Below are 26528 nucleotides of genomic sequence, written 5' to 3' on the forward strand. Positions count from 1 at the left end.
CACTCTTGTATATCTTCCTCAGCTTTAGCCTCTTTATGCTGTTTCTCCTATTCCCTTTTGTGCCTACCATCCAGCTATTCTCACTCAACCTTCAACACCTCCCAACTCCCAGCTGCTGTTAATACCTCTTGTCACAAGCATTATTTCCCCAGCTGGCTGGTAAGGTGTCCTGCCATTTACTGCTGGCTCTCACCTTCCATTCCTTAATAATGGATTTCCAATTTTCCTCATGATTTCTTTTTTTCCAAATCAGGTTCACCGCCTGCTCACAGGAGTCCATATCCCAAGTCCTGCCCAGGGTGAAATCTTGTCCCCTAATCATTCATGCAGCGTAAGTTTTGTGAATTATTTTCCTGATCAGGTAAATTCCTGCACATGTTCTGAAATGGGGTCCCCTTCCCATCCACAAGAAGTGATTGTCTCACTATACCGCCCTGCTCTAGTATAAACAAATTTCCGCTGGTCTGATGAGTACTAAGGAGTGAGAAATTTATAGAGACTACTCTCTTTCATATTATATATTAATTTCCACCATCCATGTCTGAAAGAGTCAATTCCCTAAACCAAACCTGTCAAGGTGGCAGGGTGGTTCAGTGGTTAGCACTGCTGCTTCACAGCACCAGAGACCTGGGTTCGATTCCAGCCTTGGATGAACTGGCTGTGTGGAGTTTGCAATTCTCCCTGCGTCTGCATGGGTTTCCTCCCATAGACCAAAGATGTGCAGGTTAGGTGAATTGGCCATGCTAAATTGCCCATAGCGTTAGGTGAAGGGGTAAATGTAGGGGAATGGGTCTGTATGTGTTAAACTGCGGTAGGTTAGTGTGGACTTGCTGGGTCAAGTGCCTGTTTCCACACTGCATGGAATCTAATCTAATCCAAAGTCGTGATGACCACTTCCCTGACCAGAGTCCCCAGTCCCGATCTTTTCTTCTATAGCAACAATGCAGAGCAGCCAATGTCACCCTGCAGCAATTTAGAGCAGTCAGACAAAACTTTGCTCCCTTACAAGCTGGGTCCTGGTGGTTCGTTCAACCCCTTCAAGGTGCCAGTTCCACGGGGCAAGGGATAGATTGTCTGGCCGAACTAAAGGAGTGGTCTGGAGTAAGATACCCCAAGCTGCCCTTACCACTCTGTTCTGTTCAATTCAGCCAGGCGAGACTTTCCCTATGTTGAGGTCTGAGTCTCGGAACTAAATGAGGAACTCTTGACTCTTAATTCTGGACAACACAAATTTCAGTTCAAAGGTAGACACTTTATTTTTTTGAACAGCCAGTGAGAGATTCTGAGTGATACCAAAAGGAGTCATGTAGCCTACTTGTGGTGGCACCCCCAGGTTGCATCCCTCGATGAATCTCTGAACATTACATGCAAGCAGTGTGTTTTATAAATAATTTGGGTGTGACTAATACAATGTTCTCAACATCAAGTGGCTGATTGCTGTTATGTTGTTAAAACAGGTATTTCTCAATCTTACAATGACTAGTAATTGCTACCTTCCTGTGATAAATATCGAATTGTACACAGGAACTTGTTATTGTATCATTCACAATCTTATGTTAATAGGTAAGGAGGTAGATAATAGAATTTTTGTATTGTTCGCACTGTTGGTCTTCATGTTCCCTTGCTAATAGGTAAGGAAGCATGTTAACAGCAACAGGAGGCAGTTAATAAGATCTATAACCAGGGCTGACAGTCTTATTCAGGGAAACAAATATCTTTGCCTGGGGCTGAGAGTAAAATACACATGTATGGCTCCAGATCATTTTGGCAGCTTGGAGGCAGCCAGCCAGCCACTGTGATTTCCAGTCTCAGCCTGTAGAGGACAGGTACACAATTGAACATACAATGAGTCACTCGAAGAAGGGATCTTTAACCCTTGAAATCCTAATGTTTCAAAACACTATGATAAGCCAGTAAAATCAAATTTCTTTGGTTTTGGGGTTCTCAAACTTCATCACTATCTCCATTCTTTCAAATTCCAATACTTCCTTCATCTTTTCCCTTTTATTGGTTCTTTGGAATGCTGTTTCTAACTGCTTTATTGCTTCTTCATGCTCAAACTGTTTTAAGTAACTTTTTTACAGACAATTCCAATGACTCACGTATTGGAGTGATCCCTCATATTCCACATATTTCAAATGCTTTGACAAAACTTCAATTCCCTCTTTTTTTCTTGGCTCTGACAGGCATTTGCACCTGTAAATCATTTGGCAGTTTTCAGTTCAGCCTTGGTTAAGACTTGTACATCAGTCAGTGTTAACTCCTGTCTCTACTGCATGGTTGGAGCTACCTCCATTGCCATCTGATGTTTTAGTGCAGCCTTTAATACTGGTCTCTGTTCTGCTTCCTCATGAATTACTCTTACCCCACATTCAATCCGCATTCAGAAATTCATCACAGAGCCTCCAAACCTTTGTCATGAGTTATTCAGCCAAGAGTGTGCTCACAATCAAGTATATTTGAACATATGAGCTGGTGGCATTATGGGCACATTCCTGGTCACATTTGACCCTCTTCTAGGTAACAAACCATCTCCACTTGAAAAATATTCAGTCTCCATTATCCATGAGCCATTACAAATGCTTAAATATACTATATACATTATATACATATGTAAATGCATCTTTCATAGACAATCAATTCAATCACAAAATGGTAAATTTTCCAACTCTACAGAGGACAAAATAAATAGATTTTATCAATAATAACTGATATAAAATAAACAAACTTTAACAGGTGACAAAATAGATGAACAATAATCATAATGAAATTTAAGCGGTATCCTCCTTAATCCCAAATATGCACATAATTAGGACAGACTAGATCGACAGTTTGGCCACAACATTAACAATGAAAAACTGAGGAAAAAAGGAACAAATTCTGTGGATCGAGTTCAGACTACAGAAGTGGGATGAAGTAACTTCCTCAAATTGTTGGCGAAAACCACAAGAAATACCACGTAGATGTTGACTGCAGTGAGAGCAGTAGATCATCAATTCCGTAGCTGGTCAGTTGGACCTAGGTCATTGCTCGAGATAGAAATTCTTGTTTTTTGAGTCTTTCGAGTGTTTGATCATTACTCACGAGAGAGAGAGTCAAAGATCTCTGTTTACAAGGTTTTCAAAAATTTGTATGCCACCTCCATTTCTCAAGTTTGCAACACACTGCAACTTAAAACCCCAAAGATTGTTAAAACACTTGGTGTCAGCTTGCCTCAATAGAGGATCAAGATCCAGCTTCTCCAAAGATTACATGCCTTTGTGTAAGATATATGTGAATACCTTAGACTTCCACTTTCAACCTTGGAGTTGTGAAAAAAAAACCCTCACTTTGTTTGGACACTGCTGTGTTGCAAAGATTCAAACTTTCCCAGTTTATGTAACAAGAGGCCTTTGAATCAGCATCTTCTGACTTTCTCTTATTCTTTCTTTATTTCACCATTTAGCTATTCCGTTCTTTTGCAATTTTTCACCTCTATTTGTTAGTCTGTTGCAAAAAACAAATGCTCAAAGACGAAAAAACGGTTTTAATAAAATCTGGTGGACGGATAGTATATGGCTCAAGGAAGAAATTATTAAAAATGCTGACAAAGGTGAGTTCGGTTCTTGAAATCTTTAAAATGACGTGCAATCATTGGGGAAATTGGACAAATTGACTTTCTTTCTCAATATTATGGAATTGTTTGAAAACCTTCTCTTCTCCCACCTACAGTCAAGGAGGTGAAGAACCAACAAAGGAAGCAGCTTAACATTAACATTTCAGCCTTCTCTCAACTCAGTCTCTACTCAGTCTGAGATTAGATTAGATTAGATTAGATTAGATTAGATTAGATTACATTACAGTGTGGAAACAGGCCCTTCGGCCCAACAAGTCCAAACCGACCCGCCGAAGCGGGGTTTTAAGTTGCAGTGTGTTGCAAACTTGATGGCCAACTTCTTATTCTGATACTATCTTCTTGCGCTTTGGAGGCCCCCAGCCAAGAGCAGCATCCTTCCTGCAGCTATCCTATTCAGCTTTGTCAGACGTTTGTATGCCTCAAAGAAAATCAGCTCAGTTTTCAAACATGCGGTGAGTCTCTAATCTAGGTGAGCGTGGACTGAGGAAATGGGCTGAAGGGAACACAATTAGGTCAGGACACATGGAGACCAGGGTGGGGGGGAATGAATGAAAAGAGGTGGACAACAGCCAAAGGAGGAGCCAATATGGCTGGCACAATGTGCATAGTCATCTGGCCTTGCTGTGCTGTGCAGCAGACAAACTGGGATGTGATAGATGGGAACTGAGGCAGATCGGAGCAGTCTCCCAGTGAGGAAGCTCAGCTTGTCTATGATGGGGCTCTGTTGTATCAGGCACTGCAAGCCTGGCCAGTTCCAGTCGGTAATACTGGATAAGCAGTGACTACGATGAGAGAATGGGGTTGTACCCTAAGGGGAGTGTCAGCCACACTGACTGTGTAACAAGAGCAGTGTATCTTTGTGGCTGTTGCTGCTGAGGCTCAAAGCCAGATTATCACCTCTTCCCTGGGTGTACAGCTGCCTTTCAAAGGTAGTGTGGCTGCAAGGGACGCTGGTCTTTGGGCAGTTAGTGGTGAGCTGTTCCAGGAATAGTACATGGTCAGAAGGGTGGAAATCACACAAGAAAAAGATGCAATGTATATCGTTAATGATGCATGTTTGGCTAAGGTGTGGCAAGAAATCTCACTAGCCCTCACTGAGTGAAACGCTGCCAGAAACCCAATTCAACATGGACTTAATTCAAAACAAACCCCAAAGATTCAGCGTACAATTTCTGCTGCATCACTCAGCATTTCAAACCTGTTTAATGTTGAGCAGCAAGTGATTTTCATGGATCAACTGCGTCATTTGACAAACCTTAATCTCTGCAAGTTATTCTGGCTGTGAGTGAATGGCAGACACATTAATAAGGAAGAGTGTTTATTACATACATGGTTTCAGCAACTTCCTTTGAGTAAGCAAAATCATTGACTTCTTTTGTGCTCAATAGCCTGGATCTAACTCAATCTGATCCTCTCCCTGGGTGAACCCAGACCATACACCTCAGACAATGAATACTGGTCCCCATTTGACAATGATATCTATTCCAGCTCAGCAGCCCCTGTCCACATCATGAATCCACACACTTTCCATGAGGGTTACTGGGCACTGATACTGACCAAGACCTTGAAATCTAGGAATATTGATTACAACTGCCCATGCTCCACTGCAGCCCAGCGTGAGGCTCTTCCTGGCTCCTTCCTGTCTGTGCCTGTCCCTGCTGGGAAATATTGAGGCCCAGATATCCTATAGAAACCACACTGGGAGGTTGCGGATGTTGTATCTCATTACCCAGTGGTCGGCCTCTGACCAAACAATGGGTGATGACCCGCACCCCCATCCCCCACCCCGCAACTCAGTGTGACCTGGAATCTGGGAAACAGTCAACTGTATTTCAAACTGGAGCATGGCTGATTATAGAGTCAAAGAGATGTACAGCATGGAAACAGACCCTTCGGTCCAACTCGTCCATGCCGACTAGATATCCGAACCCAATCTAGTCCCATTTGCCAGCACTAGGCCCAAAGCCATCGAAACCCCTCCTATTAATATTGCATTCAGATGCCTTTCAAAAGTTGTAATTGTACCAGCCTCCACTACTTCCTCTGGCAGCTCATTCCATACACACACCACCTTCGGTGTGAAAAACGTTGGCCCCGAGGTCGTTTTAAATCTTTCCCCTCTTACCTGAAACCTATGCCCTCTGGTTCTGGAGACCCCATCCCAGCGAAAAGATGTTGTCTATTTATCCTATTGATGCCCCTTATAGTTTTATAAACCTCTATAAGGTCACCCCCCCAGCCTCTGATGCTCCTGGGAAATCAGCCCCAGCCTATACAGCCTCTTCCAATAGCTCAAATCCTCCAACCCTGGCAACATCCTTGTAGATCATTTCTGAACCCTTTCAAGTTTCACAACATCTTTCCGATAAGAAGGAGACCAGAATTGCATGCAATATTCCAAAAATGGCCTAACCAATGTCTTGTATAGCCGCAACATGACCTCCCAACTCCTGTACTCAATACTCTGACCAATAAAGGAAAGCATACCAATGCCTTCTTCACAATCCTATCTACCAATGACTCCACTGTCAAGGAACTATGAACATACACTCCAAGGTCTCTTTATTTAGCAACACATCCCAGGACCTTTCTATTAAAGTGTATAAGTCCAGCTCTGATTTGCCTTTCTAAAATGCAGCACCTCGCATTTATCTAAATTAAACTCCATCTGCCACTTCTCAGCCCATTGGCCCGTCTGATCAAGATCCCATTGTCCTCTGAGGTAGCATTTCTCGCTGTCCACTTCACCTCCAACTTTGTTGTCATCCGAAACTTACTAACTCTACCTCCTACATTCACATATAAATCATTTATATAATGACAAAAGGCAGCGGACCCAGTGTTGATCCGAGTGGCACACCACTGTTCACAGATCTCCAGTCTGAAAGGTAAGCCTCCATCACCGCCCTCTGTCTTCTACTTTCAAGCCGATTCTGTGTCCAAATGGCTAGTTCTTCCTGTATTCCATGAGGTCTAACCTCACTAACCAGTCTCCCAAGAGGAACCTTGACGAATGCCTTAGTGAAGTCATAGAGTCAAAGAAATATACAGCATGGAAATAGACCCTTCGGTCCAACCCGTCCATGCCGACCAGATATCCCAACCCAATCTATTCCCATCAGCCAGCACCCAGCCCATATCCTTCCAAACCCTTCCTATTCATATACCTATCCAAATGCCTCTTAAATGTTGCAATTGTTCCACCCTCCACCACATCCTCTGGCAGGTCATTCCATCCACGGACCACCTTTGGTGTGAAAAAGTTGCCCCTTAGTTCTCTTTTATATCTTTCCCCTCTCACCCTAAACCTATGCCCTTTAGTTCTGGAATCCCCCATCCCAGGGAAGAGACTTTGTCTATTTATCCTATCCATTTCCCTCATAATTTTGTAAACCTCTACCAGGTAACCCTTCAGCCTTTAATGCTCCAGGGAAAACAGCCCCAGTCTATACAGCCTCTCCCTATAGCTCAAATCCTCCAACCCTGGCAATATCTTTGTAAATCTCTTCTGAACCCTTTCAATTTTCACAACATCATTCCGATAGGAAGGAGACCAGAATTGCATGCAATATTCCAACAGTGGCCTAACCAATGTCCTGTACAGCTGCAAAATGACCTCCCAACTCCTGTACTCAATAATCTGACCAATAAAGGAAAGTATACCAAACACCATCTTCACTATCCTATCTACCTGCGACTCCACTTTCAAGGAGCTATGAACCTGCACTCCAAGGTCTCTTTGTTCAGCAACACTCCCTTGGACCTTAGCATTAAGCGTATAAGTCCTGCTAAGATTTGTTTCCCAAAATGCAGCACCTCGCATTTATCTGAATTGAACTCATCTGCCACTTGTCAGCCCATTGGCCCATCTGTTCCAGATCCTGTTGTAATCGGAGGTAACCCTCTTTGCTGTCCACTACACCTCCAATTTTGGTGTCATCTGCAAACTTACTAACTGTACTTCTTATGCTCGCATCCAAATCATTTATGTAAATGACAAAAAGTAAAGGACCCAGCACTGATACTTGTGGCTGATCCATTGGTCACAGGCCTCCAAGTCTGAAAAACAACCCTCCACCATCACTTTCTGTCTTCTACCTTTGAGCCAGTTCTGTATCCAAATGGCTAGTTCTCCCTGTTTTCTGTGAGATCTAACCTTGCTAATCAATCTCCCATGGGGAACCTTGTCAAATGCCTTACTGAAGTCCATATAGATCACATCTACCGCTCTGCCCTCATCAATCCTCAAAAAACTCAATCAAGTTTGTGAGACATGATTTCCCACGCACAAAGCCATGTTGACTATCCAAAAACAGTCCTTCCCTTTCCAAATCCATGTACATCCTGTCCCTCAGAATTCCCTCCAACAACTTTCCCACCACCGACGTCAAGCTCACCTGACGTCTATAGTTCCCTGGCTTGTACTTACCACCCTTCTTAAACAGTGGCACCATGTTAGCCAACCTCCAGTCTTCTGGCACCTCACCTGTGACTATTGATGTTACAGATATCTCAGCAAGAGGCTCAGCAAACATGTCTTTAGCTACTCACAGAGTTTTAGGGTAGACCTGATCAGGTCCTGGAGATTTATCCACCTTTACCCATTTCAAGACATCCAGCACTTCCTCCTCTGTAATATGGACATTTTGCAAGATGTCACCATCTATTTTCCTACAGTCTATATCTTCCATATCCTTTCCCACAGTAAATGCTGATGCAAAATACTCATTTAGTATCTCCCTCATTTTCTGCGGCTCCACGCAAAGGCAGCCTTGCTGATCTTTGAGGGGCCCTATTCTCTCCCTAGTTAACCTTTTGGCCTTAATGTATTTGTAAAAACTCTTTGGATTCTCCTTAATTCTATTTGCCCAAGCTATCTCATGTCCTCTTTTTGCCCTCCTGATTTCGCCCTTAAGTATACTTCTACTTCCTTTATACTCTTCTAAGGATTCACTCGATCTATCCTGTCTATACCTTATATATGCCTTTTTCTTTTTCTTAACCAAACCCTCAATTTCTTTAGTCATCCAGCATTCCCTATACCTACCAGCCTTTCCTTTCACCCTAACAGAAATATATTTTCTCTGGATTGTCGTTATCTCATTTCTGAAGGCTTCCCGTTTTCCAGCCACCCCTTCATCTGCCCCCAATTCAGCTTTCCAAAGTTCTTGCCTAATACCGTGAAAATTGGCCTTTCTCCAATTTAGAACTTCAACTTTTAGATCTGGTCTATCCTTTTCCATCACTATTTTAAATCTAATAGAATTATGGTCGCTGGCCCCAAAGTGCTCCCCCACTGATACTTCAGTCATCTGCCCTGCCTTATTTCCCAAGAGTAGGTCAAGTTTTGCACCTTCTCTAGTCGGAACATCCACATACAGAATCAGAAAATTGTCTGGTAAACACTTAACAAATTCCTCTCCATCTAAACTCTTAATACTATGGCAGTCCCAGTCTACATTTGGAAAGTTAAAACCCCCTACCATAACTATCCTAATATTCTTACATATAGCTGAGATCGCCTTACAAGTTTGTTTCTCAATTTCCTTCTGAGTATTAGGGTGTTTATAATACAATTCCAATTAGGTTATCACCCCTTTCTTATTTCTCAGTTCCACCCAAATAATTTCCCTTGATGTATTTCCACGAACACACTCCCTCAGCATAGCTGTAATGCTATCCCTTAGCCAAAGATGCCAGCCCCCCTCTTGCCTCCCTTTCTATCCTTCCTGTAGCATTCGTATCCTGGAACATTAAGCTGCCAGTCCTGCCCATCCCTGAGCCATGTTTCTCTAATTGCTATGATATCCCAGTCCCATGTTCCTAACAATGCTCTGAGTTCATCTGCCTTCCCTGTTAGGCCCCTTGTGTTGAAATAAATGCAGTTTAATTTATTAGGCCTACCTTGTCCCTGCCTGCCCTGACTGTTTGACTCGCTTCTGTTCTCAACTGTAATCAGATATTTCTACTCTCGAGGACCTTCTTTTTAAATTTCTGCCTAACTCCCTGTAATCTCCCTTCAGAATCTCAACTTTTTCCCTTCCTATGTCGTTGGTTCCAACGTGGACAATGAGAGCAATTGTGTTAGGGGATTCCAAGGTACAGACAGACGTTTCTGTGACCAGCAGCGAAAAAGCAGAATGGTGCGCTGCTTCCCTGGTATTAGGATCAAGGATGTCTCAGAGATGGTGCAAAATGTTGTCGAGAGGGAGAGGGGCCAGCAAGTCCACACAGATCACTTTTTTTTGAAGGGGAAGGATAGAGGATTGTCCAAATATAGTGACAGCAGTAATCTTTAGAGATTGAAAGAGTCACCTAATGAGACAGTCAGTCCAGCTCGAGATTCCTGCAGTGACTTTAGACACCTCTTTCCATTTGGACTGAAACTATTTCCCCACAGCCTGAAACAGATTGAAGAGTAAACAGGAAACAGATTAAATACAGCCATAATTAAAATGGAGGTAATCTTTCAATAATCATTGACAAATGCGACCCAGAAAAGTGAAGACAAACTCTCACCTGATCAGCTCCAAACCTCTGCAAGTCTGTAGAAGGGAGGTGACAGTGGGGATGAACTGGTCTGAGAAGGAATTCGATCCCAGATCTAGAACTTTCAATGACTGGTTTGTACTGAAAGCAGTAGACAGCTCCTGAGCACAAGAATCTGTGAGACCGACGTCATACAAACTGGGCAGAATGGAAAGAGAAATGAAAAGAATCAAAGTAAACCTCCACTGCTCATTAAAAACACTAACAATGATTGTGGTAATAATGTGCAGTGTTTGTTAGTAAAACAATGTTTATTTAAAGTGTCGATTCGAAGTATGTATTTAAATCAATTCTTGATCAGAATAAGCATGTACAGTATGACATCAATTCATAGAAACACAATCTCACAGAGTCTGGTACTTACTGCAGTTTCTGTAGTTTACAGTCAGAGTTCCCCAGAACTGCACACAGTAGTTTCACCCCTGAATCTCCCAAATTGTTATTATTCACGTTCAGTTTCATTAAAGACTGGTTTTTACTGACAGCAGAATTGAGAACCTGGACACCAAGATTTTGTCAGACCATTTCTGAACAGCCTTAGGATGAGAGAGAAAGGAACACCAGGAATCAGAGTAAATCCTCGGTGCTGGTCATTACTTATCCAAACAATAACTTAATTATAAACACAGTCTCCCAAAGTGTGGTACTCACAACAACTTCGGTATTTTGCAATGAGGATTCATCAGAGCCAATGACAGTCGTTTCACTCCTAAATGTTTCAACTTATTATTTCCGAGGTTTAGTTCTGCCAGAGATTGGCTTGTGTTGAGTATAGAGGCGAAATCCTCAGCACAAGATTCTGAGAGACAGTTGTCACGAAGCCTGGCGATTACAATCAGAGGAAATACCCAGTTTTCATTCTTATTTGTGCTAATAATAAAGTGTTGGGCATGTAGTTATTACAAACACAAGTTAAACTACTTGGGTACTTACTCAAGTTTTTGTATTTTACAGTTTGGATTCCTTAGAACTGCTGGCAGCAATTTTACTCCTGAATCCCCCAATTTATTGTCATTCAGGTTCACAACGGTCAGTGAGCGACCTGTACTTAGAATGGAGCTGAGATCGTCGGCACAAGAATCTGTGAGCATGTTATTGTTGAGACTGGGGATCAGAGAAATAGGGGGAGGGAGAGAAACAGAGTGCACACAAGAAAGCCACAGAGAGAGAGAGAGAGAGAGAGAGAGAGAGAATGCAAGAGAGCCAGAGAGAGAGAGAAAGAATGCAAGAGAGCCAGACATAGAGATAGTGCATGCAAGAGAGTCAAACAGAAAGACAGAGAGAGATAGTGAGAGTGAGAGACAGACAGACAGAGGGGGAACATGTGCAAGAGGGCCGGAGGGTCAGAGAGAGGGGCAGCGCACATGAGGGAGCAGACAGCATGCGAGTGTAAGAGAAACAAAGAAAATAAAAACAGGATTTTAGTATTAACACTATTATAGAGTCATAGAGATGTACAGCATGGAAAAAGACCATTCGGTCCAACCCGTCCATGCTGACCAGATATCCCAACCCAATCTCGTCCCATCTGCTTGCACCCGGCCCACATTCCACCAAACCCTTCCTATTCATATACCTATACAAATGCCTCTTAAATGTTGCAATTGTTGCACCCTCCACCACATCCTCTGGCAGCTCATTCCATAGACGTACCACTCTCTGCGTGAAAAAGTTGCCCCTTAGGTCTCTTTTATATCTTTCCCCTCTCACCCTAAACCTATGCCATCTCGTTCTGGACTCTCTGACCCCAGGGAAAAGACTTTGTCTATTTATCCTATCCATGCCCCTCATAATTTTGTAAACCTCTATAAGGTCACCCCTCAGCCTCCGACGCTCCAGGGAAAACAGCCCCAGCCTGTTCAGCCTCTCCCAGTAGCTCAGATCCTCCAACCCTGGCAACATCCTTGTAAATCTTTTCTGAATCCTTTCAACTTTCACAACATCTTTCCGATAGGAAGGAGGCCAGAATTGCATGCAATATTCCAACAGTGGCCTAACCAATGTCCTGTACAGCCGCAACATGACCTCCCAACTCCTGTACTCAATACTTTGACCAATAAAGGAAAGCATACAAAACGCCTTCTTCACTATCCTATCTACCTGCAACTCCACTTTCAAGGAGCTATGAACCTGCACTCCAAGCTCTCTTTGTTTAGCAACACTCCCGAGGACCTTACCATTAAGTGTATAAGTCCTGCGAAGATTTGCTTTCCCAAAATGCAGCACCTCACATTTATATGAATTAACTCCATCTGCCACTTCTTAGCCCATTGGCCCACCTAGTCCAGATCCTGTTGTAATCTGAGGTAAACCTCTTTGTTGCCAACTACACCTCCAATTTTGGTGTCATCTGCAAACTTACTAACTGTACCTCTGATGCTCGCATCCAAATCATTTATGTAAATGATAAAAAGTAGAGGGCACAGCACCGATCCTTGTGGCACTCCACTGGTCACAGGCCTCCAAGTCTGAAAAACAACCCTCCACCATCACCCTCTGCCTTCTAGCTTTGAGCCAGTTCTGCATCCACATGGCTAGTTCTCCCTGTAGTGCATGAGATCCAACCTTGCTAATCAGTCTCCCATGGGGAACTTGTCGAACGCCTTACTGAAGTCCATGTAGATCACATCTACTGCTCTGCCCTCATCAATCTTCTTTGTTACTTCTTCAAAAAAACTCAATCAAGTTTGTGAGACATGATTTCCCACGCACAAAGCCATGTTGACTATCCTGAATCAGTCCTTGCCTTTCCAAATACATGTACATCCTGTCCCATCAGGATTCCCTCCCACAACTTGCCAACCACCAAGGTCAGACTCACCGGTCTATAGTTCCCTGACTTGTCTTTACCGCCCTTCTTCAACAGTGGCACCACGTTTGCCTACCGCCAGTCTTTCGGCACCTCACCTGTGACTATATACAAATATCTCAGCAAGAGGCCCAGCAATCACTTCTCTAGCTTCCCACAGAGTTCTCGGGTACACCCGAGATCAGGTCCTGGGGATTTATCCACTCTTAACTGTTTCAAGGCATCCAGCACTTTCTCCTCTGTAATACTTATAATAATAATGATGTAAACATTCAGAGATCCAGATATCGACAGGCGTAACTGGAGCAGAGATGAAAACTGTGGTGCTGGAAAAGCACATCAGGTCAGGCAGCATCCGAGGAGCAGGAAAATCAATGTTTCGGGCAAAAGCCCTTCACAAGAACCACCATCCATTTAACATCCACCTCATCAAGGCCCTGAAGGACTTTATATATTTTGTTCAAGTCACCCACAAACCCATCTAAACTCCAGTGGAAACAAACCCAATCTGTCCACGTTATCTTCGTAAGAGAAGCTACTCGTTCAAAGTATTAATCTAGTAAATCTCCTCTGAACCACCTCTAACGCATTTACATTCATTTTTAAATGAGACTGGGGTTAGAGTGAATTGACACTGTAAAGGTTCAATAGGGATTATGATAGGTAAATTAAAGAACAGGCTATAATTAATGAATCTTGTACCAAATGAACTGATGCAGCCTCAAGCAGGAATTCATAAATAACAGTTTGTTCCATCAAACAATTGCAGAGAGGCCTTGGGCCAGAAAAGGTTTAGACACAGGGAGATGAAGGACACTGATAAGAAATGAGGCAAATCAATATGGTGTCAATGATCTTTGACTGAGTGAAAGAGACATGCATGTCATTAATGTATGACCTGCAACTGAAATCTGTTTTGTTTTGTTTGTAGGAAGCAAGATTAGATGCTTCTGGTATAAAGGTCCTCAGTTTTTCTGTATTCTCCAGAGTCTTACTCTGGTCGAACTAGTGATGCTGTCCCTACGTTGCTTGATTAAAACAACTGCAATCCTGTACTCAGTCTCCAGTGGTTGATCGAGTTACTGCAACAGAGAACAAAACTATACCCAGTGTCTGAGATGTGATTTCACATGGCCTGTATAACTGAAGCATAACATTCTTACTCTTACATTCAATTCCACTTGTAATAAAAGACAGTTTCGCTTCACTTTAAGTGAGATGCTGCAGCTGTAACTCATGTAAGAGAACACCAAGATCCCTCAATACCTCAGAATTCCTCAGCCATTCTGCCTTTAAAGGTTTACCCAATATATCAGACTTCATTGAAGGATTGTCACCTGCTTCGGATAAGAGGAGCCTGTGCACTTACTGTAACTGTGTTTGATCTCCCTATAGTTTCCTGCCTCCCTTCATTATTGAATATAGGGATTGCCTCTCTTGAGTAGGCCTCTCTTGGCCTAAAGCTTTCTATCGGTATGTGAGGATTAAAAGGATGACTAGGGTAGGAATAGGGCCAGTCAAAGACAAAAGTGGGAAGCTGTGTGTGGACCCTGTGGAGATCAGAGTTGTGAAAACGAATATTTCTCATCTGTTTTCACTCGGGAAAATGAGTATAATGTAGCGAAGACAGAGATTCGGGTTTTTGGAGTAGAAAGGATTGAGGTTAGTAAGGACGAAGTGTTATCAATTCTTGAAAGTGTGAAAGTAGACACGTGCCCTGTGCCGGATGGGATTTATTCGAGGATTCTCTGGAAACTAGGGAGGAGATGGCAGAGCCTTTGGTCTTGATCTTTGAGTCGTCATTGTCTACAGGTTTAGTACCTGAAGACTGGAGGATTGCAAATTTTTTTTAGATTAGATTAGATTACTTACAATGTGGAAACAGGCCCTTTGGCCCAACAAGTCCACACTGACCTGCCGAAGCGCAACCCACCCATTCCCCTACATTTACCCCTTTTACCTAACACTACGGGCAATTTAGCATTGCCAATTCACCGGATCTGCACATCTTTGGACTGTGGGAGGAAACCGGTGCACCCGGAGGTAACCCACGCAGACTTGGGAAGAATGTGCAAACTCCACACAGTCAGTCACCTGAGTTGGGAATTGAACCCAGGTCTCTGGCGCTGCGAGGCAGCAGCGCTAACCACTGTGCCACTATGCTGCCCACAAATGTTGTGCCCTTGTTCAAGAAGGGCAGTAGAGATGACCCAGGTAATTATACACCATTGAGTCTTATATCTGTTGCAGGAAAAGTTTTGGAAAGGATTATAAGAGATAGGATTTGTAATCATCTAGCAAGCAGCAACTTGATTGGAGATAGTCAACATGGTTTCGTCAAGAGCAGGTTGTGTCTCACAAACCTCATTGAGTTTTTTGAGAAGGTGACCAAGCATATGAATGAGGGTAGGGCAGTTGACGTGGTGAACATGAACTAGAGTGAAGCCTTTGATAAGGTTCCACATAGTAGGCTTTTGGAGAAAACGCAGGGGCATGGGATTGAGGGTGATTTAGCAATTTGGATTACAAACTGGCTTTCCGTAAAAAGGCAGCAAGTGGTGGTTGATGGAAAATATTCAGCCTGGAGTCCGGTTACTAGTGGTGTGTCACAAGGATCATTTTTGGGAGCACTACTGTTTGTCATTTTTATAAACGACTTGTGTGCAGGCATAAGTGGATAGTTAGTAAGTTTGCAGATGACACTAAAGTTAGTGGAGTGGTTGACAGTGTGGAAGAATAATACAGGTTGCAAGAGGACTTGGATAAACTGCAGAATTGGGATGAGAGGTGGCAAATGGAGTTTGGTGCAGCTAAATATGAGGTGATTCACTTTGGGAAGAGTAACAGGAAGGCAGTATACTGGCTCAATGGAAATGTGCAGAGGAATCTTGGTGTCCATGTACATAGATCTCTGACAGTTGCCATCCAGGTTGGTAGTGCTGTTAAGAAGGCATACGGTATGTTAGGTTTTAGTGGTACAGGGATTGAGTTCTGGAGCCGTGATGTCATGCTACAACTGTACAAATTGTTAGTGCAGCCACACTTGGAATATTGTGTACAGTTCTGATCGCCCCATTACAAGAAGGATGTGGAAGCATTGGAAAAGTGCAGAGGAGATTTACCAGGATGTTGGTCTGGAAAGAAGGTCTTATGAGGAAAGGCTGTAGGACTTGGGTCTGTTCTCATTGGAGAGAAGAAGGCTAAGAGGTGATTTAATAGAGATATACAAGATGATCAGAGGATTACATGGGGTGGACAGTGAGTCTTTTTCCTAGGATGAGGACGTCGGCTTGTACAAGGGGGCACAGCTACAAATTGAGAGGTGATTAAATTTAAGACAGATGTCAGAGGCAGGTTCTTTGCTCAGAAAAAGGTAAGGGCGTGGAATGTCCTGCCTGCCAATGTAGCTAACTCAACCAAATTAGGGGCATTTAAACAGTCCTTGGATAAACATATGGATGATGAAGGATAGTGTAGGGGGATGGGCTTAGATTAGTTCACAGGTCAGCGCAATATCGAGGGCCAAAGATCCTGTTCTGCGCTGTATTGTTCTATGCTCTATGAATCTTGGGAATTTTGGAAATTCATGCCAATACAACTCCAACCTCATTTGCAAACTCCTTCAAGGCCCTGCGATGAAGTCCACCTGGAGTCGGAGACTGGTCAGTCCCCTATTCCATCAGTTTACTGAATAAAGTCTCCATAGAGAATGTAATCTCACTATGTTCCTCCCTCTCGCCTCCTGAGTTTGTTTTACCTTCGACAGTCAGAGAGAAGTAGAATACTTGTTCATTTCATTAGCCATTTCCTTATTATTGACTATTAACTTCATATCCTCACTCTCTCAAGGACCAAAATTTACTTTATGTCTACATTTTATCTTTATAAACCTATGGAAACTCTTGCTTTACTGTTTTCAGATTCTAATTCCCTCCTCCTGACTAACTGAATAAAGAACCTGCCATTCTTTATTTTCAGATCAATCATCTGATCTACCTTCATCTTTACAAATGCATCAAATTAAATGGTTTCTCTCACTTCTTTAGCTAACCATAGATAGAGAGTCCTCCCTCTAAAATTTCTTGCTTTCGTTGTAATAGACTTATTCTGATTATTCTGAAGTATGCTCTTAAATGTCACCACTGTTGCCATTAATCTATCTCAGAGCTGAATCTGCCATTCACTTCAGCTACCTAAGCTTTCAAACACACACCATATTTAAAATGAAAGTACTTGTCTTAGGCCCAATCTACTCTCTTTCAAACTTGATGTAAAACTAAATCATATTGTGATTGCTGCTACCGAGGAGTGTACGGCGGAGATTGTTTCACAAACCTTGTCACATCACACAATTCCCATAATATGATGAAACGTATAACCTGCTGCCTGATTGCTCCAGATCACGCAACTCAAAGAAACTCGCAAAAGCAATCGATAACTTCTCATCCAGGTTACCACTGCCAAACTGATTAGTACAATCTACACATACATTCAAGTCAGTAATGATTATTGCCATCCCATTATCACAAGCACCCAATATTTCTTTTTATCTACCTTGTCCCACACTGTGGTTACCATTAGGGGGCCTGCAGACCACTTCTATGGGATACTGCTTTCTACTAAGAATCCTTATGCCATAATAATTCACTTCAATGTGTGTTATGGATTTGTTCACTTCGTTAGGAAAGACATGGAGCTTTCACTCTTCTGTTTATTTAGTTTGTGACATTAATTTTCATGGTTGCTGTTTTCCTAACTTTCCTTTACTTCTGTCCCTTCCTGTAATTCTCTCACTCTCATGTTACCATTTTCCTTTCAACATTTCTTTTGATAAAGCACATCTTTTCACCTTGGATTCCTTGCACCTATTATGGAGTGTAAAAGCCTCTCTCTCATTCCTTGTTGCCATCAACGTGCCTCAGTGGTTAGCACTGCTGCCTCTCAGCACCTCAGACCTGGGTTCGATTCCAGCATTGGGTGACTGTCTGTGAGAGTTTGCACATTCTCCCCATGTCTGCATGGTTTTCCTCCAGGTGCTCCGGTTTCCTCCCAAAGTCCAAAGATGTGCAGGTTAGGTGAACTGGTCATGTTAATTTGCCCACAGTTTTCTTCAGGGATGATGAGCATTATTCAGGGAACTGTAGAGTAATAGGGTAGGGGAATGAGTTTAGGTGGTATATTCTTCGGAGGATCAGTGTGGACTTGTTGGGCCAAATGGCCTGTTTCGACATTGTTGGGATTCTATGATTCCCAAGTTCTGCAGTTTGCAAGAGCACTGTTCAGGTACAGGCTGCCCGAACTCTATCACTCCCACTCTCCTGGTGCCCTACAAACCAGAACTCACTTCTCTCACATATTTGTTGAGCCACGTATTCCCTAATTTTACGAAACCTACGTCAACTTGCAAGTGGCTCAGGTAGTACTCTTCGGATTATAACCTGTGAGAGTCTGCTTTTTTATTTGCTGCCTAGCTCCCCGTAATCTCTATGCTTAACCTCTTTCCTAATTCTACCAATGACATTGAAACCTACGTGGAGCAAAACATTGGGATTTTCTCTCTCCCATTAGATATTAGAAACAATCACACACTGTCTGATACTCACCAGAGTTGCTGCATTTTACAATCCGGATTCCTCAGAATCTCAGCCAGTAGTTTCACTCCTAAATCTCCCACCTTGTTGCTTCCCAGCCTAAACAGAAACAAAGAGTGAGAAACAAAGTGAGACAAATGATGCCTGCCTTTCTCTTTTGCATCTTGAATGTACACAGAGACACTGAAAAACATCAGAAAATGACCAGATTTTCCCAACATTGGCAACCAGTCTTTTTTGTTCAAAACCCAAGTGAATGCCACTAAAATCAATGATAGACCTTACCGGACAGCAGGAAGGTGACTCTTCAGTGAGAATGACAGTCTCCATAAAGTGGGGTAGTAAATACAGCTTCAAGGTAAAGTGCAGCACTGTAAGGCAGCATGATGGTGAGGGCTCAGTGATTGGAGAAGGCAATCCCTCAGACATTGATCATGGCCAACAGGTATGATGAACTGGTCATTTGAAGTCAAGGAGGAAGACTGTGGCAAGGATAGTTACAATGCAGACAATGCTACAGGATGTCAACTAGAGTAGGGCAGAATAGAATGCAGCAATAAGGAGGATTTGTACAATTAGTGACATAGAGAGCATTCTCTGTAGCTACAAATAAAAGTTTGGTCGAGTATGTCCCTTCTTAGGTGTCACGTTAAGGAAGGCTTCATGGTAGTTGGAGATAAAATTGTAAGGAAGAGGGATAATTCAATTGCAGCGGACCACAGACACTCAGAGGTACTGAGTTTGGAAGAATTAACACATGGCAAAAGCGCCAGAGTGGGATAAAATGGTGCCTTTTCAAAGGATCCTGGCATTAGTCCTGGGTCAGGAAGGAGCGATACGGACAGGACAGACTCCAGCTGAACCAGGATAAGGCACCTGTTCTCCTGGAAAGAGCAAACATGGAGGCAGAAAACAATTAAAACTAATAAATGAAAGCGGTACAGGAAATTAGATCAGTCTAAATGAAACGGGAAAGGACAAAATACATAAAATAATTAATTACTGTCACAAAGCTGGCACCTTTTTTTTTGAAAAGCTGTTCCTTTTCTCAAGGATACTACATCCTTGGTTTTTCCAAAGGGGTAATAAATCACTTCTGGTTCTGATTAGTCTGGTTTGGTACAGAGATTAAAGGGTATTGAGAGGCCTTTTTGTTCATATGTAAACAGATGAGACTTTAGGCCAAAGTGGTCATGTGTGAGAGGTGACCTGTATAATGAAAGGGGCTGGTGAGCTCTCTAGCTGAGTAGTTCAGTCCAAGCTTGTTAGGAGTTCAGCTGTGTGGAAACAGGCTCTCTCTCTCTGCCCTTCTAACTTCAACCTGTAAGTATCTGTTCCATTTTTTAAACTGTTTTTGAGGGGGTTTGCTTTATTGAGACTGTTGTGTATATTCGGAACAGCATAATGAAGTCTAGTTTGGATAGGTTGAGTTCTGTAGGGGTTCTTTGTTCTGTTCTTTGTGTTTCATTTTGAATAAATTTCTGTCTGTTTTAAAACCTAGTAGTCAATCTAGCTAACTTACTCCGGGTAATTCTCATTGTACACTTACCAAAACAAATTGCAAAGTTATGGTCTGAGTTGCCTGCTCAAGAATGTTTTGAGTGGTCTGGTTTCGTCCATAACAGATTGGGGGCTCTTTGCGGGATTTTAAACAGCGAGTGATAGGTGCCTTTATTTTGGTTTGCTTGGGCAGACAAAGTTTGGGATTGTAATGACTCTTTTAGTCACCAAAAGTTTTCTGGAAGTGGATGTTGTCACTTTGGAAGTTTTGCAAAAGGTGAATTAGACCAAACTGCAGGAATTAACAAACAACCTGGAATTTCAATGGCCTGCTTCTGTGAGGAAAGGAGAGATAATTACAGCAGTAGCTCAGCATTTAAACTTGCTGAAGAAACCATCAGAATCTGTAGAGACAGCAAGTATTCAATTACAAATAAAGCAGCTGAAATTAGAGGCGAGAGCTAGGGAAAAGGCAGCAGAAATGAAACAGTTTGAGTTACGATTAAAAACAGAAGAGAGGAAAAAAGAGAGAGCTGCAGGATAGAAAGAAAAAGAGAGAGATTTAGAACTTCAAACACTGATACTTAAAAAGGAAAGTCAGCTTAAAAGGCTGGAGATAACGGCTGAAGTGAGGAAGCCCTGGTAGTCAGAAGCCAGGTGAGAAACTTTAAATATGTTCAAGCATTGCCTAAATTTGATGAGAAGAATGTGGAAGCCTTCTTCATCTCATTTGAAAAGGTGGCTAAAATGCAGTGGCCAGTGGCAAGATGTGTTTTGTTGATTGAAACGAAATTTGTAGGTAGGGTAGGGGTATTCACATCCCTATCTGAGGAGGTATCTGGGGAATATGAGGAGGTGAAAAAAGCAATTTTAATTGCATATGAGTTTGTACCAGAAGTCGAGCGGCAACATTTCAGGAATCCAAGGTGGGACGCTGATCAAACCTGTATTGAATTTGAAAGGATCAAACAGAGTAATTTCGATAGTTGGATAAGAGCTTTAAAAATTGAGCAAACCCACGATGCTCTTAGAGAGGTAATTATTTTGGAGGAATTCAAAAATTCACTACCTGAAGTAGTGCGAACTAATGTGAAACAGCAGACAGTTAAAATGGCAAGGCTAGCAGCTGAAGTGGCTGATGATTATGAGCTGGTCCATAAAACTCTGTTTGGCTTCCCGAATCAATTTCAGTCCATGAAGGATATAAACTGGGACAAAGAGATATCCTCAAGTGAGAAGGGAAAGGTAGATCTCAGTGAAGATCATAAGGATACCTTACCACAGGGTAAAAAAGAAACCCTTGAGGGGGACAAAGAAATTAAAAGGGTCCAGTGTTTTCATTGTAATAAAGTGGGCCACACGAAATCACAGTGTTGGTGGGCTAGAAGAAAGCCAGTTGTAGAAAAACCAGACAAGCCTGGAAGTTTCGTTGGACTAGTAACAAAAAGCATAAGGGAAGTTAGATAACGGACTCAGAGCGTACAAGTTGATCAGAGGTTGGTTAAGGAGGAAATGACAGATCTGCTTAAAAAATATACATGCAAGGGTAAAGTTTATTCACATAGGCCTGGAGAAACAGGTAAAGAGGTTACAATATTGAGGGACACAGGATCCTCTCAGTTTGTGATGTTGAAGGATGAGGAGATAATGTACTCTTGAGAGACTAATGCCAGAAAAGGTACTGGTAACAGGAATTCATGGTGAGGCAAAAAACACTCAATTATGTAAAACGAGGTCGAGAGTCCAGGGAAGAGTGGAGAATTTATGCCAGGAGTACTGGACAAACTCTCAGCTTCAGGAATACAATTTGTCCTTGCAAATGATATAACTGATACACTGTTAGGCATGTTGCCTACTCCAAACGAAAAGTCAGTGGAGACGCAGGCAACTGAAGAAATGAAGAATGTGTATTCAGGAATTTGCCCTGATTGTGTGGTCACAAGATCACAGAGGCACAAGTTGAAGCAAGAAAGATAAAAGGTACGGATAAGGAAGCTGACATATGGATATCCAAGACTTTTTTTGATCAGGTAAGTGGGACAGAGCAGGAGCAACTAGATAAACATGCAAGTATCTTTAGCTCTGCTAAGCTTATCGAATTAGATCAGAAAAATGAGAACTTAAAAGAGTTATATCAAAAAGGCATTTACATAGGAGAGTGAATGCATCCCTGTGTGTTATGACTTAACAAATGATATTTTAATGAGGAAATGGAGACCATCACACATTTAAGCTGATGGGAAATGGGCAGATTCATCAAATTGTTTTGCCAGTAGGGTATAGAAAGGAGGTGCTGCGAGTGGCGCATCAACGATCACTTGGAGGTCATTTAGGGATGAGGAAAACACAGGTTAAAATACAAAGGTATTTTTACTGGCCTGGACTACACAAGAACGTAGTTGAATTTTGCCAGACATGTCATACATTTCAGCAAATCAGAAAAATCACAGGTAGTAAAAAATCCTGCACCTTTAATTCCTATTCTCGCATTTGAGGAACCTTTCACAAGAGTTTTGATTGATTGTGTAGGTCCCCTACTTCAAACAATAATGGATGTCGACTAGATTTCCAGAGGAAATCCCATCATGCAACATCACAGTTAAAAGGGTTGTAGAAGAATTACTTAAAGTCTTTACCAGATACAAACTACCAATAGAGATCCAGTCAGATCAAGGATCAAACTTTACATTCAAACTATTCAACGAGGTTTCGGATAACTTGGGAACTAAAGCAATTCAAATCTACACGTACCATCCAGAATCGCAGGTAGCGCTAGAGAGATGGCATCAAACACTAAAGACCATCTAGAGGGCTTACTGTCAGGATGATCCAGATGATTGGGATAAGGGAGTTCTATTTGTACTTTCTGCGATTCCATCAAATGAAATGACCAAATTCAGTCCATTTGAATGAATATTTGGGCATGAAGTAAGAAGGCCGTTAAAATTGATTAAAGAAAAATGAATAAGTCAGAATTCAGAGACCACCTATTTGGACTATGTGTCAAATTTTAGAGAAAGATTAAATAGAGTTGGAGAGTTGGCTAGACAGCATTTAAAAGTAGGCAAAAGTGAGTACTGCAGATGCTGCAGATTAGAGCCAAGAGTGTGGTACTGGAAAAGCACAGCAGGTCAGGCAGCATGCGAGTAGCAGGAAAATCGATGTTTCCTGCTCCTCAGATGCAGCATTTAAAAGTATCACAGCATAAAAGTATACAATGAAACAGGAAGCGGGTAAGAAATCACAAATTCGCAATTTTGCAATTGGGATAAGGCATTGGTGTTACTTCCAGTGATAGGTGAAAGCAAGGCTTAGTGGACCTTATTAACTCGAGAGGAAATTGAGTGAGGTGAACTACTTGATAAGAACTCCAGAGAGGAAGAAATCTCACAGAGTGTGTCATGTGAATATGCACAAAGGGTATTTTGATAGGCAAGGAAAGCAAGAAGAGAAGGTGTTAATGATTACAACACAGAAGGAAGAACCAAGAATTGAACAACAAGGAAGATACAAAAATTTACATAAATTATTGAGTTACCTTCCACAAGAAAATCAAAATGACCTGAAAGAGTTATTATTATCACATGGGAAGAAATATGCAGAAATAAACTGGGAATTACTAACCTAATTGTGCATGATGTAGAGATAGGAGATGCTGTTCCGATTAAGCAACATCCTTATCGGCATAACCCTCTAAAGTTGGCACAGGTTCAGAAGAGGAAAGAGCACATGCTCCAAGATGACATAATCGAAGTGACTTACAGTGACTGGAGCCCACCCATAGTCATGGTGTCAGAGTCGGATGGTACTCGATGGATATGTGTGGACTATCACAAAGTCAACGTCGTTACAAAGACTGATGCATATCCAATTCCACGGTTGCAGGACTGTGTCAAAAAAGTGGGACAAGAAACTTACATATCTAAGTTGGATTTGCTCAGATATTACTGGCAAGTACCCTTCTCAGAGAAAGCCAAAGCAATTTTGGCTTTCATGGACTATATCAGTTCAAAGTCATGCCATTTAATATGAAAAATGCTCCAGCCACATTTCAGAGACTGACTAATAAAGTCATTGTTGGATTACCCAACTGTGGTGTATATTGATGACCTGATTTTTAGTCACTCATGGAAGGAACATTTACAGCATTTATCGGACTTATTCCACTGACTTCGGAAGGCAGGCTGGTGGGTAAACATAGCTAAAAGTGAATTTGCCAAAGCCCAAGTCCCCTTCCTAGGCCATGTTACTGGACATGGACAAATGGCCCCACTGGAGGCAAAAATGAAAGTAACTGAGGAATTTCTTTATTCCGTTCTTTGTGTTTCATTGTGAATTTTGTGAATAAATTTCTGTCTGTTTTAAAACCTCGTAGTCAACCTAGCTAACTTACTCCAGGTAAATTCTCACTGTACACTTACCAAAACAAATTGTAAAGTTATAGTCTAGGTTGCCTGCTCAAGAATGCTTTGAGTGGTCTGGCCTAGGCCATAACATTACCGACAGAGGTGAAACAGAAAAACAGGATTCATGAGTATGAGAGCAAAGTGATGGTTAAAATAGAATAAGAGGAATCACCATTAAAATCTGTTAAAGTCTCTCAGGAAGAACAAAGGCAAAAATACCGAGGAGAAATTACTGAGACACTGAAACATTTTGACAGAGAACTCAACATTGCAAGATTGATGCACTTGGGGAAAGCAAGTGGAAGAAACAAAGTTGTGTTAGTGCAGAAACGATAATTATTAATTCAAACATAATATCAGCACAAATCAGCTAGATATAAATAGTATCATATAACTGGAGACAATGGTTAGCAAAGATTGATCGCACAAGCAATTCATACACCCACTTCTTAGTGCAGGGGAGGTGAAGAGAGAAATGTACACATAGATTCCTGGGTGAGTCTTCTGTCAAATTGGTGAGAAAAAAAGTAAGTAAATGGATGATAGAGTTGTGGATGATAGCATTTTAAAGTTGTGTCCCCTCATGTTTGCCATTCCCATACTTGGAAAAAGGCTCTCACTGTCCACGCTGTCTAACCCTCTGATTATCTTGTATGTCTCTATTAAGTCACCTCTCAACCTTCTTCTCGCAACGAGAAAAACCTCAAGACTCTCAGCTTTTCTTCGTAAGACATTCCTTCCATACCAGGCAACATCCTAGTGAACCTCTTCTGCACCCTTTCCAAAGCTTCCACATCCTTCTTATAATGCGATGACCAGAACTGTACACAATACTCAATCCCTCTTTTAATAAAGGCCAAAACACTGTATGCCTTCTTAACAACCCTGTCAATCTCGCTGACAACTTTCACGGATCTGTGTACATGGACACCGAGATCTCTCTGCTCATCTGCATTCCCAAGAATCTTACCATTAGCCCAGTATTTTGCATTCCGATTACTCCGTCCAAACGTATCACCTCACACTTGTCCGCATTAAACTCCATTTTCCACCTCTGAGCCCAGCTTTGCATCCTATCTATGTCTTTCTGCAACCTACTGTTGCAGAAAGACTTTGTCACTATCCACAACTGCACCGACCTTAGTGTCATCTGCAAATTTACTAACCCACCCTTCTAAGCCCTCTTCCAGGTCATTTATAAAAATGACGAACAGCAGTGGACCCAACACCGACCCTTGCAGTACGCCACTAGTAACTGGACAACAAGATGAACATGTTCCATCAACTACAACCCTCTGTTTTCTTTCAGCAAGCCAATTACTGATTCAAACTGTCAAGTCTCCCACAATCCCATTCCTCCGCATTTTGTAGAATAGCCTACTGTGGGGAACCTTATCGAACGCCTTGCTGAAATCCATATACACCACATCAACCGATTTACTCTTATCAACCTGTTTGGTCACTTTGTCAAAAAACTCAATAAGATTCGTTAGGCACGACTTACCCTTCACAAAACTGTGCTGACTGTCCCTGATCAGTTTATTCTTTTCTAGATGGTTATAAATCCTATCTCTTATAACCTTTTCCAATAGTTTACCAACAACTGAAGTGAGACTCACTGGTCTGTAATTACCAGGGTTGTCTCAACTCCCCTTTCTGAACAAGGGAACCACATTTGCTGTCTTCAGGCACTATTCCTGTCGATAATGATGTTTTGAAGATCAATGCCAAAGGCTCGGCAATCTCTTCCCTTGCTTCCCAGAGGATCCTAGGATAGATCTCATCCGGCCCAGGGGACTTGTCTATTTTCAAACTCTGCAGTATTTCTTATACCTTCCTTGTGAACCTCAATCTCTTCTAGTCTAGATGCAAGTATCTCTGTATCTTCCTCGCTAACATTTTCATTTTCTATAATGAACACTGTCAAAAAATACTTATTTAGTGCTTCCCCTATCTCGTCTGACTCCACACACAACTTCCCACTATTATCCTTGATTGGCCCAAATTTAACTCTCGTCATTCTTTTATTCCTGACCTACCTATGGAAAGCCTAAGGG

General features: G+C 42.1%; 1 protein-coding gene across 1 annotated transcript in view; it reads right to left on the bottom strand.

The window, feature by feature from the left end:
* Positions 1-6881: 6881 nt before the first annotated feature.
* The window catches only part of LOC122546086 (NACHT, LRR and PYD domains-containing protein 3-like), a 28309-nt gene continuing 8662 nt past the window's right edge, over positions 6882-26528 (bottom strand). Inside the window, 8 exon segments of the mRNA XM_087981742.1 lie at positions 6882-10017; positions 10136-10303; positions 10530-10669; positions 10671-10701; positions 10817-10987; positions 11099-11269; positions 18578-18664; positions 23690-23952. Coding sequence (XP_087837868.1) covers positions 9912-10017; positions 10136-10303; positions 10530-10669; positions 10671-10701; positions 10817-10987; positions 11099-11269; positions 18578-18591 — 801 coding nt within the window. The 5' untranslated portion in view covers positions 18592-18664; positions 23690-23952 and the 3' untranslated portion in view covers positions 6882-9911.

This window comes from Chiloscyllium plagiosum, unplaced genomic scaffold (genome assembly GCF_037043375.1).
Source record: "Chiloscyllium plagiosum isolate Xiang-an unplaced genomic scaffold, Cpla_swu_hap1 HiC_scaffold_40, whole genome shotgun sequence".
NCBI lineage: Eukaryota > Metazoa > Chordata > Chondrichthyes > Orectolobiformes > Hemiscylliidae > Chiloscyllium > Chiloscyllium plagiosum.